Source organism: Marmota marmota, unplaced genomic scaffold, assembly GCF_001458135.2.
Source record: "Marmota marmota marmota unplaced genomic scaffold, marMar, whole genome shotgun sequence".
NCBI lineage: Eukaryota > Metazoa > Chordata > Mammalia > Rodentia > Sciuridae > Marmota > Marmota marmota.
The window spans coordinates 13,806,433-13,819,246 of record NW_025999982.1 but is presented as its reverse complement, the minus strand read 5'-3'; the positions used below and the strand labels follow the sequence as shown (position 1 = coordinate 13,819,246).

The following is a 12,814-nucleotide window of genomic DNA, read 5'->3' as shown; positions in this document are numbered from 1 at the left end:
GCCGCCGCCCGCCGGCACTAAGCCGGCCAGCACGCAGCTTAGCACCTCTGAGGGCAGGTGGAAGAACTCGCTACGCCCGGGCGCCAGCGAGCCCGCGCCGGCCGTGATGGTGCGGCCTTCATCCAGCAGAAAGACGCGGCTTTCCTGCGCCTGGCGGCTGACCACGCGGCAGCGGTGCCACAGGAGTCCCACCTGCACCAGGCACAGCTCGCCGGGCGAGGCTGTGGCGCCGCCCAGCGCCCACGGGCCGCGCGTGGCTGCAGCTTCCTGGATCTCCCGGCTCAACCGCACGTACTCTTCCCGCCGCTGACCCACCAGTCCCCATAGCTGCACCGGGATCACCTCGGGATGCACATCTACGAAGGACACCCGCAGGGTCAGCGAGGCCCCGGGCGTCGGCAGCCCGGGCTTCGAGCTCATCTCTGCCACGCAGCCAGCGCTCCTCTGCGCCGCGGGAAGGAGAGACCCACCAAACCAGGCTCAAAGAACCTAAAGAATGGGAAAGACGCCGGGCGAGGCGCCCTTGGGGCGACGCGCTAGACGCAGGGCCTCAGGAACTCTTGCGGACAGGTAAAACTCGGCGGCTGCCGGACCAACCGCCCACGGTTGCCGCGCAAGCATTTGCAGCGCGTGGCGGCGCCCGGCTTCCGGCCGCGGGGAGTGGTCGCCGCCGAAACGCAACCTGGGGGCCGGGGCAAAGGAGAGGGGGCTTCGAGGGTCGTTCAGGAGGCCGAGATGTGAGGGTTAGAACACAATCTGCCTCTCCTTAGAGCACCTTCGACTCTGGAGGACGGTGTGGCACAGGGCGGTGGCGAGGGCTGGACCAGAAAGTTAATTTCCTGTGCGTTCTTTCAACTACTATTGGTTGAGCATTGCGTGCCAAGTACGGTGCTAGCCATTGGAGTTCCCGAAGGGAAAGGGGAACGAGAAATGGAGGCGCCAACAGCACGTTCCTGAGCGTTGAGACCCGAATTTTCAGAGGACCCCCCCCCCCGGAACTGGCAAGCTGAGGCAGAGCAGTGCGCTTGCGCTGGGAGGGAACTCGGCTGCTTTTGCTTGCTCAGAGTATTAGTTGCCCTCAAGCAGGTTGCCAGTTGTTCAGTCTATGAACTCGTTTCATCATCTGAACTGATAAAAGTTGTTAGGAGCTCACAATAAAGTATGAAGCTCTATGGGGACTGTTCAGTATGCCCTTCTCCACACCGGCCTGGTAAGGGTTCCTTTGCAAAGTGCCATCCCAACTTTGAAGGCCTTCTTCACGTATTCAGAGATAGCACAAAACTGGACTCAAAAGAGCAAAAAGAACTGAAACATTACTTCAAACTGCCTCTGTGACTGCTGTAGCACCAGCAGCACCACCGCCACCCGAATCTGACCAGGACAACCCTTTGAGACCCCCTTTTGTCAAGGGGAAGCAGGTGGAGTGGAAAATTCAGGCAAACTATATCTGATTATATGTCCACAGGGTATTTTTGTGCATTTGCAAAATTAGACACATATACTCACTCAATGTTTTGAAATATTAAATACCCAATAAGACAGTGCTTAGTATAATGCTAACCTAATAATGTAAATCTGTGTCTTTAGTCCGAGATTAGATTGAATCCAGGTGCTTCCGGATCACCCTGTGCTTACTTTTTCATGACACTTTTCACATTGTGTTGTGATTGATGTCATCTACCAACCTAAGGGCTCCTTGGGCAAGGTCTCTGTTTACAATTACTGGAATCTGCATGGGATGGAGGCAATATACATAATTTACTAAAATGAATGAATGAATTTGAGCTTTCTAAAAGCTTTTTTTCCTGATTAGCTCAGCCTTAAAAATTTAATTCCATTTTCTAAATTTTCTCTAATTGTTTTATACTCACCATGAAAGAAAAGCTAACATTTGATTTAAAAATCTCTAGCCAGATAGAACTCAAATGCCTCTTTCTTATGCCCTACCTATTCACCAAGGCAGAATTAATTGTGCCCTTCTACCTAGTCCCATATTACCTATTATATTTTGCAATTGTTTGCTATTTCTCTTTTTTTATGTGACTTAATTTATTTATTCCTCACCATAACCCCATGGAGTAGGTGCAGTTATATCCCCACTTTGCAGTGGAAGAATCTGAGTCACAGAAGGATTAAGTAATTTACCCCAAATCCCAGAGAGATGGGCAGAGTCAGGATTTGAATCCAGACTGGCAGGCACCACAGTCCTTTTTCCTCCTGTGTCCTGTGTCCTTGGTGAAGGCTTCATGAAGGAGGAAATGAAAGGTGAGTGACTCACCCCAGACTGAAATTCAACCAAGAGATTTTATGGGGGACTGGGTGAAGGGGAAGAGAGGAGAGGGAGAGGGCAGAGAGAGTGTGGGCTTGCAAGCTTCAACTTCAGCTGCTATTTCTCCTATCACAGTATGAACAGCTTGAAAGCAGGGATTCTGCTCATTTCTTTTTACATTCTCAGTGCCTAGCACAGCTGGACTGTTATCAGCTAATGAATGCTTAACAAAAGAATAAGAAATTTGGTACCATGTCCTTTATAGTGGAAGGGAGGATTCATTAAAAAATGGTCTTATTATGGAAATTGTTTTATCATCATCACATGAAATAATGGAGATTTCAATATTTCAGCTATAAGCAGTATAACCAAACTCAAATAGATCACAGGGTTGTATATACTGTAAGTGACTTTTCTTTTCCTTTTAATTTGTCCTCCAACCTCCTTCCATGGCCAAGGGCATTATGGATGTCAGGGTGTATCATGCAGCCACCAGGAGCTGATCACAGTCTTCTCCTCCCATCCTCCCAGATATTCCCAATGTCCTGCCTTTTCTTTATTTGCAGTAGTATTTTTAAGTATTTTTACTTCTTTCTGTACTGCTCTGCTGCTGAAAAGGGAATGGGGTCATTTCAAAAATCGGACTATTGTATTCTGAAGATTAAGCTCCAATTATATATCCCTCATGCTTCATTAAGCAAAATATTTTGAGTTCTATAAAAAAAATTTTAAAACTCCCTACTCTTAGGATAGAGAGGCCTTTGGCTTCAGAAAAGCAGAGAGAAAGAGTATTATTATCCTACTACAAATACTTAAGGTTTATAGATGAAGGAAAGAAAAGGCCAGGGTTAGAATGTGTCTGAGAGAACTTTGTATACTATGAGTTATTTTAATATTTTTATTAAAACAAGATGTAAGGAAATTGGGCAAAAAGAAATCATATTTATTCTAAGCTACCTTAGACCTCTCTATAAACAAAACACAGCATACTTTAGAATACTATAGTTTCTCTGCCACTAATAAGCCACTTTTAAGGAGGCTTAGAAAATTACTATTTAATGAATATTTTGTAAAGCATAATTATACCCTCTTATGAGAATGAAAATTACTAACTACAGATAGGAAGAAAATATATACAAATCACATGTTAACCTAGGATTTTTTTAATCTATAAGACATAAACAACTTTAAAAAACAATATTAAAAAACATCAGTGTAAAAATGAGCAAAGACAGCGAGTGACATTTCATCAAAGAGGGTATAGGAGGAAAGAGAACGAAAAGATTTTCACTATCATCAGCTATTAGAGAAAAACAAAACCACAGTGATGTATCACTATGTACCAATGATAATGACTAAACTAAAAAATAGTGTTAATACCAACAATGATAAGAATGTGGAGAAACTAGATCACTCAAATTGCTAGTGGGAATGTAAGATGGTATGGTGCATTTTAAAAACAAAATGTGTACTTGTCATAAGACCTAGCAGTTGCACTTGAGCTTTTATTCCAAAGAAAGGAAAACTTATGTTCATGCACCAACCTGTACACAAATGTATATATTCCCAATAGCCCCCAAACTAGAAACAACCTTATCCTTCAGATAAAGGTTAAATGGTTTGACAGGATCTTCATACTGTGAAATATTACTCAGCAACAAAAAGGGAAAGAAAGGAACCATCAATATGTGCAACAACTTGAAATGTTCTCTAGGATATCATGTAGAATGAAAAAAAATCTCAAATGGTTACATACCATTTGATTTTTCTTTTTTTAAAATAACATCCTTAATTAAAGTTTTTTTTTTTTTTTTGGAATTCTTGCCAATATTGACTTTTTTTTTTTTTAATTTTTTATTGTGGGTTGTTCAAAACATTACAAATTTCTTGACATATCATATTCGACACTTTGATTCAAGTGGGTTATGAACTCCCACCTTCACCCCATACACAGATTGCAGAATCACATCAGTTACACATCCATTGATTTACAAATTGCCATCCTAGTGTCTGTTGTGCTCCGCTGCCTTTCCCATCCTCCACCCTCCCCCCTCCCCACCTCTCCCCTCCCCTCCCCTCCTCTCTCTCTACCTCCTCCACTGTATAACCCTGAGGGTCTCCTTCTATTACCATGCAATTTCCCTTCTAGTTTTTGCAAAGGTAAAATAAAATGGCCTTAGCCCATGAAAATACTAAGTTTTCTAATTGTATTCCAAGATGGTCTTTAAAACATAATATCCCATATGTCACAGAAGAGCAAACTTGATCTGCAATTATACAGAATGAATTTTACAAATATAATAAATATATTTATGCCCTTACGTGAAACATTATGTATAACAGTAGTTGACAATAGTAGCTCAAAATAGCAAAAAGTTTATCTGCTCCCCCCAAATTATGATTCATCTTTATATAAAATTCTTAGATATCTGTTGCCACATCTGAAAATAGGTGTAAGGATACATAATTGTGCATGTGATGATGAGGACCACATGGGTTAATGCAAGTACAGTTGATATGTTTGCATTAAATGAATGCTGGAGATGCAATAAAATGAAGCAGCAAAGGAAAGGATTTTAGATTTTGAAAGTCCCTGTTTCTCACGTCAAGGCAACAAGGACAATGAAATTTTCTCAGTAAGTTTCCTCATCTATAAAAAAGGAAATTCACTTAATTTACTTATAAAGACTGAATGACTCAATGTAGATAAAGGTCCAAACACAGTAGATATGTAATGAATTATAAGTTAGTAATATTGAATAATATTTAAAATTTTTTCTTAATTCTCTCTTAATCATTAACTAATTAAAGTCTCTTAATCATTAAAAAAAACTTAGATACTTAAAAATTGGATTTATTGAGAATCTACATACCATAAAACTCATCCTTTTATTGTACAGTTGGCTGTTTTGACAAATGTATGCAATTATTTATTTGTATACCGTTTTTAAATGGATGCATTATAATTATACATAAAGCGGGATTCATTGTACATAGTCTATGTGAATTTTTATACAATATGAATTTGCATATGATGTAAATGCACACCAGTACTAAGTACAAATGTATATAGTTGGAAGTATACACTACCACAATTAATATGTAAACATTTTCATTATTCTCCTGCCTGTTTGCAGTCTACAACTACCCTCCCTCATGGGGACAGTCCTTGCACCTACTCTTCCTAGTCTTTTGCCTTTTCCAACATGTCACATAAATGGAATCATGGGTTGTAGCTGTCTTTGATCACTTAGTATAAGGCCTTTGAATTCATCCATATTGTTTATCAGTAGTTGAATTTTACTGTTGAATAGCTTCCATGAAAATATCACATTTATTTATTAGATGATAGGACTTTCAGGTTATTTTCAATATTTGGTGATTGTCAATGAAGTTGTTGTAAACACTCATGTACCCTTTGTGTGGACATATGCTTTCATGGGTAAATACTAGGAGTGGGATTACTGGATCATGTGGTAAATAGATGCTTAACTTTGAAAGAAACTTGTCAACTTATTTTCAAATCTGGCCCTGTCATTTTGCATTCCTAACAACATATTAGCTGTTCTGTATTTTCAGCAGCACTTAGTATTGCCTGTCTCTTTAATTTTAGTCATTCTGGTGTTCTGTGGTTATATCTCACAGTGGTTTTGTTTCCTTAAAGATGCTGACAGTTTTAAATGTGCTTATTTGGTGTCATCTATCTTCTATGGTGAAGTGTCGGCCCAAGTCTTTTTCCCACTTTTAAAAGGGCTGTCATCTTACTTTTGAGTTGTAAGAGCTCTTTTATGTTTTGAATACAAGTCAGATATATGCTCTGCACCACTTATTTCCCTCTCAGTATGTGGCCTGCCTTTTACTTTCTTGTCTTTTTAAGAAAAAAAAAAGTGTAATTTTGATGAAATCAGATTATTAACTTTTTTCCTAGATGGCAGTGTTTTTGTTTCAGGAAAACTTTGCCTAAATATATCAAAATATTTCCAGTGTTTTTTTTTGTTTTTTTTTTTTTGCTAAAAGTTTTATAATTTTAGAACTCACATTTAGGTCTATGATTACTTTTGAACCAACTTTATATGTGGTGGGATAAGGATTGAGGGTTTTATTTATTTTTACATATGGATATATAATCGCTATACTACCATTTGTGTCAAAGACTGTACTTTCCTAATTAAATTATCTTGATGTCTTTGCCAAAAAATAACCATCTGTTTATGGGTCACTTTCTCAGCTCTATATTCTGTTTCACTGACCTACATGTCTGTCTTTATGCCAATGCTACAGTCTTGATTAGTATCCAAATTGCTTAAAAGCCAATTTTCAAATTGGGTAATGTGAATCCTTCAACTTTTTTTCTTTATATACACACACACACACACATACATACATATATATATATGTATGTATATATATATATATATATTTTTTTTTTGCTATACAAGTTCTTTACTTTTCCATATGTGTTTTTTAGAGTATTCTTATTAAATTCCTGTAGAAAAAAAAAAACCCTGCTGAGATTTTATATTTTTATTTTTTTAGTTGTAGTTGGACACAATATCTTTATTTATTTTTATGTGGTGCTGAGGATCAAACCCAGTGCCTCACATGTGCAAGGTGGGTGCTCTGCCACTGAGCTACAGCTACAGCCCCCTGCTGAGATTTTAATGAGGATTGCATTACAGATAGAGAACAACTTTGAATTAACTTCAGAGCAATATTGAGTTTTTACTTTCATGGACAAACTTTCTCCCTCCATTTAAGCCTTCTTTAATTTTTTTTAGGAATGTCTTACAGTTTTCAGTGAATAAATCTTTACTGTAGATTTATCCTTAAGTTCTTCATGTTTTTAAAACTTTAGTTTCTAATTTTTCTTTGCCAGTATACAGAACTATATTCATTTTTTTATATATGGACCTTATATCAGTGACTTTCCTAAGCTCTGATTATAAACATTTGCGGCGTTTTGTAGAGTCCTTGGAATTTTCTATACGTATAACTATAACATCTAGGAATAAAGACAGCTTTATGTCTTCCTTTCTAAGACGTGTACCTTTTCTTTTTCTTGCTTTATTTGTAAGGGTTGAGACTTCTAGTACAGGTCTGAATGGAAATGGTAAGAATGGTTATCCTTGCTTTGTTCCTAAGTATGGGGAAAGTCTTTTGCCAGTATGATGTATGCTACTAGTGGGTTTTACTTAGATCCTTTTTATCATGCTGAGGAAGTTTCCTTCTTTTCCATTTCCAGGGAGAACATTTAACATGCAAAGAATGAATTTTATCAAATATTTTTCACATTCTATTGACATTTTTCTCTTTCTTTTTATTTGGCAATAGTGAATTTTTTGATTGATTTTGAAATTTTTTTAGCTGAAAAATTATGTAATGTTGATTTTGTTATACAGTTTAAGATATGTTGGGAATAGAATAAAAAGAGATAAATTGTTTAAAAAGACTGTTCTAATAGCTAATACTATATTGGAAATTAGATTAGTGGTATTCTAACACTTTTTTATTTTTTAAATTTGTTCTAATAAGTTACACATGACAGTAGAATGCATTTTGACACACTGCACACAATGGAGCACAACTTCTCATTCTTCTGGTAGAACATGGTGCAGTCACACCAGTGGTATAATCATACATGTACATAGGTAATGATGTTTGAAATCTTGAACCAACCTTGTAAACCTCATTAAGGGTAAACCTCATTAAGTCATAATGTATTATATTACCCTTTTTATAATGTCAGATTCATTTGCTAATTTTTTTAACATCTATGCTCTGGATTTTTAAAAATTTTCAGGAATTTTATTGTGGTAAAATACAGATAACCTGAAGTGTGTCATTTTAAACATTTTTAAGTGCAGAATTGTAGGGCATGAAATACATTCATATAGTGCAACCATTACCACTATCCATTTCTAGATCCTTTTCATCATCCCAAACTGAAACTTTGTACTTTGTTTCTCATTCCCTCCTCCTACCCCAGACCTTGGAATCACTATTCTACTTTCTGTCTTTATGAATTTTATTATTCTAAGTACCTCAAGTAAGTAAAATTCTATAATATATGTACATTTTTGCCTGGCTTATTTCACTCAGCATGTTTTTAAGGTTCATTCATTCATAATATATATTTTCTTCCTTTTATGTACATACCACATTTCACTTATCTATTTGTTTATGGATATTTGGGTTGTTTCCACCTTTTGGCCATGTGAATGATGCCACTTTAAAAACTGCTGTAGCCAGGTGTGGTGGTGCACACCTATAATCCCAATGGCTTGGGAGAATGAAGTAGGAGGATTGAAAGTTCAAAGCCAGCCTCAGCAACTTAGTGAGAATGTGTGTGTCCCAAAATAAAAACGGTTGGGGATGTGGCTCAGTGGTTGAGTGCCCCTGGGTTCAATTCCTGGTACCAGAAAAAAAAAAAATTGCTGTATAACTAGCTCTTTGAGTCTGTGCTTTTATCCTTTTGGGTATATTCCTGGAAGTAGAATTGCTGGATCATATGGTGATTATATGTTTAATATTTTCCATACTGTTTTGTGCAGCAGCTATACCATCAGCAATGCACAGGGTTCCAATTATCTCACAATCCCAACAACAGTTATTTTCTATCTAAGATAGTCATCCTAAAGGATGTGAATGGTGTTCATGGAGTTTTGTATTCTATGTTCATAAGAGATACTGGTCTGTAGCTTTCTTTTAAAAAATTGGGTGTAAGCATTTTGGATAAATAAGAGAAACAATGAGAAGACAAAGATGACCCTGAGGTTTCTTGGTGTCTAGAGTAACAGGAAATCCTGGGTAAACATTATATTTGAAAGGTCAGAAGAGGAAGGATGGGTACAAAAAATATTGATTTAATATTGAGAAATTTGAGCTCACAAGGATTGCAGGCCATCCTGATAGAGATGTATCATTAGCAGTTGAAAAAACATGACTAAGTTTTGAGAAATGAGTAGGGACCAGAAATACAGATTGCCAGCCTAAGGATAGTAGCTGAAATCACAGAAACATGAGGCTCTTCCTAATGAAAGAGTGAAAATTGAGAAGAGGTCCAAGAAAAGAACCTTGAAGAGCCAAAATTTAAGGATGTGGCAGCAAAGAAACAGCCAATAGAGACCAAGAAATAACAATTGAAATTATCATATGAGTGCCAAGAAGGAAACCAAAGTGGAATGTAGTATCAGAAAGGACTAATTCTCTAACATTTAAATTAATTTCAATTTTATTTTCCCCTTCTATCCCAGCCAGTAAGCATGCTCATCACTAATTATTAGTTATCCATCCTTTTTAGTGAGAAAGAATAACTGAGTTAATAGGGAGTAACCATAAAGTCACAATTATGGTTAAAAAGTAGAATTCTTTTGGCATCAAACGCAATGCCCTAAATTAAGCCAGTTTCTATTTTAAGTGTGAGAAATAAAGGTCAAGATTTTTTTAAAATTGTAAACTTCTTATTAGCATCTTTAACTCAAAACCACACCAGGAAAAAAGCAATCCTTGAAAACAACCAGTTAGGCATTTAAAAATAACATTTATTTTTAAAAATCAGGATAACACACTATATTTACTCACATATATTCCTGTTTGTTACCAGATATTTTCAGCAAATAGACCTCTTTAAGCATCTTCATCTGCTTTTATCAAACCTTCAAAGTGGCTCCTGCTGCTGTTGACAATCACAGCAGCCTGCTGGGGGCAAAGTATGGGGAAAGAAAAATAATCATGTATTTCTCAAAATTCAGAAATAATGAAACAACTGAGTGGGTGTAATGTGCATATGTATGTTATCAATGAAGGCCAAATACTGGTATAATTTTCACACATACTAAAAAATACATAATAATATAATTACATTTATTAACTCAATCAACTAATACAATTTTATATCATTTAAATCTATCAAATTCCAGGTTTGGCATAATAGTTACTAAAGTGATATAGGTGATGCTTCTTGAAACTATGGCATGTTTAAACACACATGATCTTCTAAAAAAGGAAGTTGAGCATTAAATATGGTAAATGATGAAATCAGAGTCATTACCTGAAATAATGCTTCTGCAGGTAGGAGGAATACAAAATATGAATTAAATATGTATGTATAGATGGATTTTACCTCCTACAAAAATCCTTCTCATTCTGCAAATACCGTCTATGTTCATAAGAGATGCAGAGATATATTACTTGGTCTTTGCTTTCAAGCAGCTCATTCTGTGTGGGGGAGTTGATGTGTACCACTGTGTAGCAGGAGAAGCAACAGGAGTATGGAGGCTTTGAAGCTGTTGAAGGCTTCCGAAGGAAGCAGCAGGTGATCATTTTAGGTATTAAGAGTTTAACTAGACAACCAAATGAAGATGAATGGGTGGTGGTGGTGGGAGGAAAGTTTAGAGGCACATAATGATCCTGCTTGAGAAGCAGCCAAACATGTCCGGGGAGATGGGTGCAGCAAGGCATTTTCAGGGGGTGGTGACAGGTATGCAGTGAAAGGTAAAGGCCAGAAAAGGGCAGGGAGTGGGGAGGCTGACAGGGGATAGCATTGAGGATTTTAGGTGCAGGAAGGAGAAATTGAAGGTAAGAATACAGGATGATGTGTCTAGAGCTGTCTGTTGGAAGACTGTTTCCCTGAGAAAAACAGATTTCAAGGTGAGACAGTCCAGCCATGTAAGAAATCTGTAGTATATTTTAAAGTCTGAACAAAATTTTCCAATCTTAAAATATGAGGAAATAAACCGAGGAAAAAAAACACCAGTAAATTTTTTTAAAACATGATATCAATGTAATGGTGCCTTTTAGTTATAGACTGGTGAGGTTCTAGAGATCAATCATTTCATCTGGTAAAGAAATGGAAATCCAGGGAAGTGAAGGGATTTGATCCTATTTATATTATGTTAGAAGTAAAGTCCAAAGTAGGATAGATTTCAGGTTAAGTTCTTCTTCCACATCATCTGTTGTTCAATAATGTTGGACAACAATATTATTCTTATTATATATATATATATATATATATATATGTGTGTGTGTGTGTGTGTGTGTATATATATATATGTATATATACACACAGATACATATGTATGCATGTATATACATATATGTGGTCATCATCTTTAAAGAATTCTGGTTTAATCAGGGATAAGAGGATAATGTATCCCCTCCCCCCCAAATTTTTAATTACCAAGTATTAAAATTAAGCATTTTTCCAAGGGAGGGCCTGAGAAAAACATGTGTGACTATATGAATTATACATAAATATGCTTAAAAATTTGGATGATAACAGGAATGCCAGACTCATAAATACAAATTCTTAAATTAATACAAAGTTAGGTGTTTCATGTTATATGTAAGTGCAAACAATTTTTACTGAGTACTTAATAGCCAAAAAAAAAAAAAAAAAAAGAAAAAGAAAAAAATGCTACTACAAAGAACAGAAATCACAGAAAAACAGAACATGTAGTCCCTCTCACTAGTGTATAATAACGAAACAGGATTTGAATACCTGAAAAATACATTATACCTAACTAAGCAAACTTAAGAAATACTATCTCTTTAATTAGATATATATGCTAATTATACAAAGAAGAGAGAACTCTATATAAACAAAAATAATAATTCTATATAACCAAAAATATAGAACTCTATATAACCCAAAATACACACACATATACACACACACACACTTTTCAGTGAGGAAAAAAAAATCATCTGAGAAGAGAAAAAAATGTGAAAGCAAAGCAAAGGACTGAAATGTCAAATATTACCAATATAGAACTAAAGAGAAATAGAGAAGCACCACATAAAGTAGTGTTATAATAAGAAAGGGAAAAGTGGAATTGTGAAGCCTATGAATATGTACAGAATACCACAGAAATTTGTATTCCTTTTTATTTACTGGATTATTTTGGAAAGGAACAAGAAGACCCAAGTTGGCAAAAATAAAGCAAAATTCTAAGATAATTAATGAATGATTTCACTTGAGAAGTGTGACCATGATGGGCTATATGTTAGATACACAGGATTCAGTCAGATTATGGATTCAGATTAAATGTTCAAACCAAAGCATCATGACTCCATTCTAAAATTTGTACTAGAAGAAATTCAGATTCATTTAAAATGTATGAGACAAAAAAACTAAAAAGAAAACCTGTTTTTGGAAGATGCAACATTGCTGGACTGGGTTGTTGTGAAGATGACATAAGACATTTACTTGGTATCTAGTTAGTGCACAATAACTATCAGATGTAATGATCATAATAATTAGAAGATCTGCATTTTTATCCTGGCTCCACTATTAAGTCACTATGAGCATGCACAACTGTACTTCTCTGAGACTCAGTTTCCTAACATGTAAAGGAGATGAACCCAAGGAATCATTTCAGGTTAAAAATTCCAATTCATGTTGATTCAGGTACCAAGGAACTTACTTATGCAATGTTTTAGTCCCAAGCCCCCCCAAAGAATAAAACTAAATCCTTTTTTAAAATAATTCAGTTGCAATGTAATATTTTGATACAGTTTTCATTTAAATCTTATAAATTACAAAAC

The 12,814-nt window shown here is 36.3% G+C and overlaps 1 protein-coding gene across 1 annotated transcript in view; it reads right to left on the bottom strand.

Annotated features, from left to right (window-relative positions):
* Positions 1 to 790, bottom strand: part of Tdrd6 (tudor domain containing 6) — a 14,491-nt gene extending 13,701 nt beyond the window's left edge. The window contains exon 1 of the mRNA XM_048805425.1: positions 2 to 790. Within this exon, the coding sequence (XP_048661382.1) occupies positions 2 to 420 (419 nt within the window). The 5' untranslated portion in view covers positions 421 to 790. The remainder of the gene's footprint in view (position 1) is intronic.
* Positions 791 to 12,814: the final 12,024 nt, after the last annotated feature.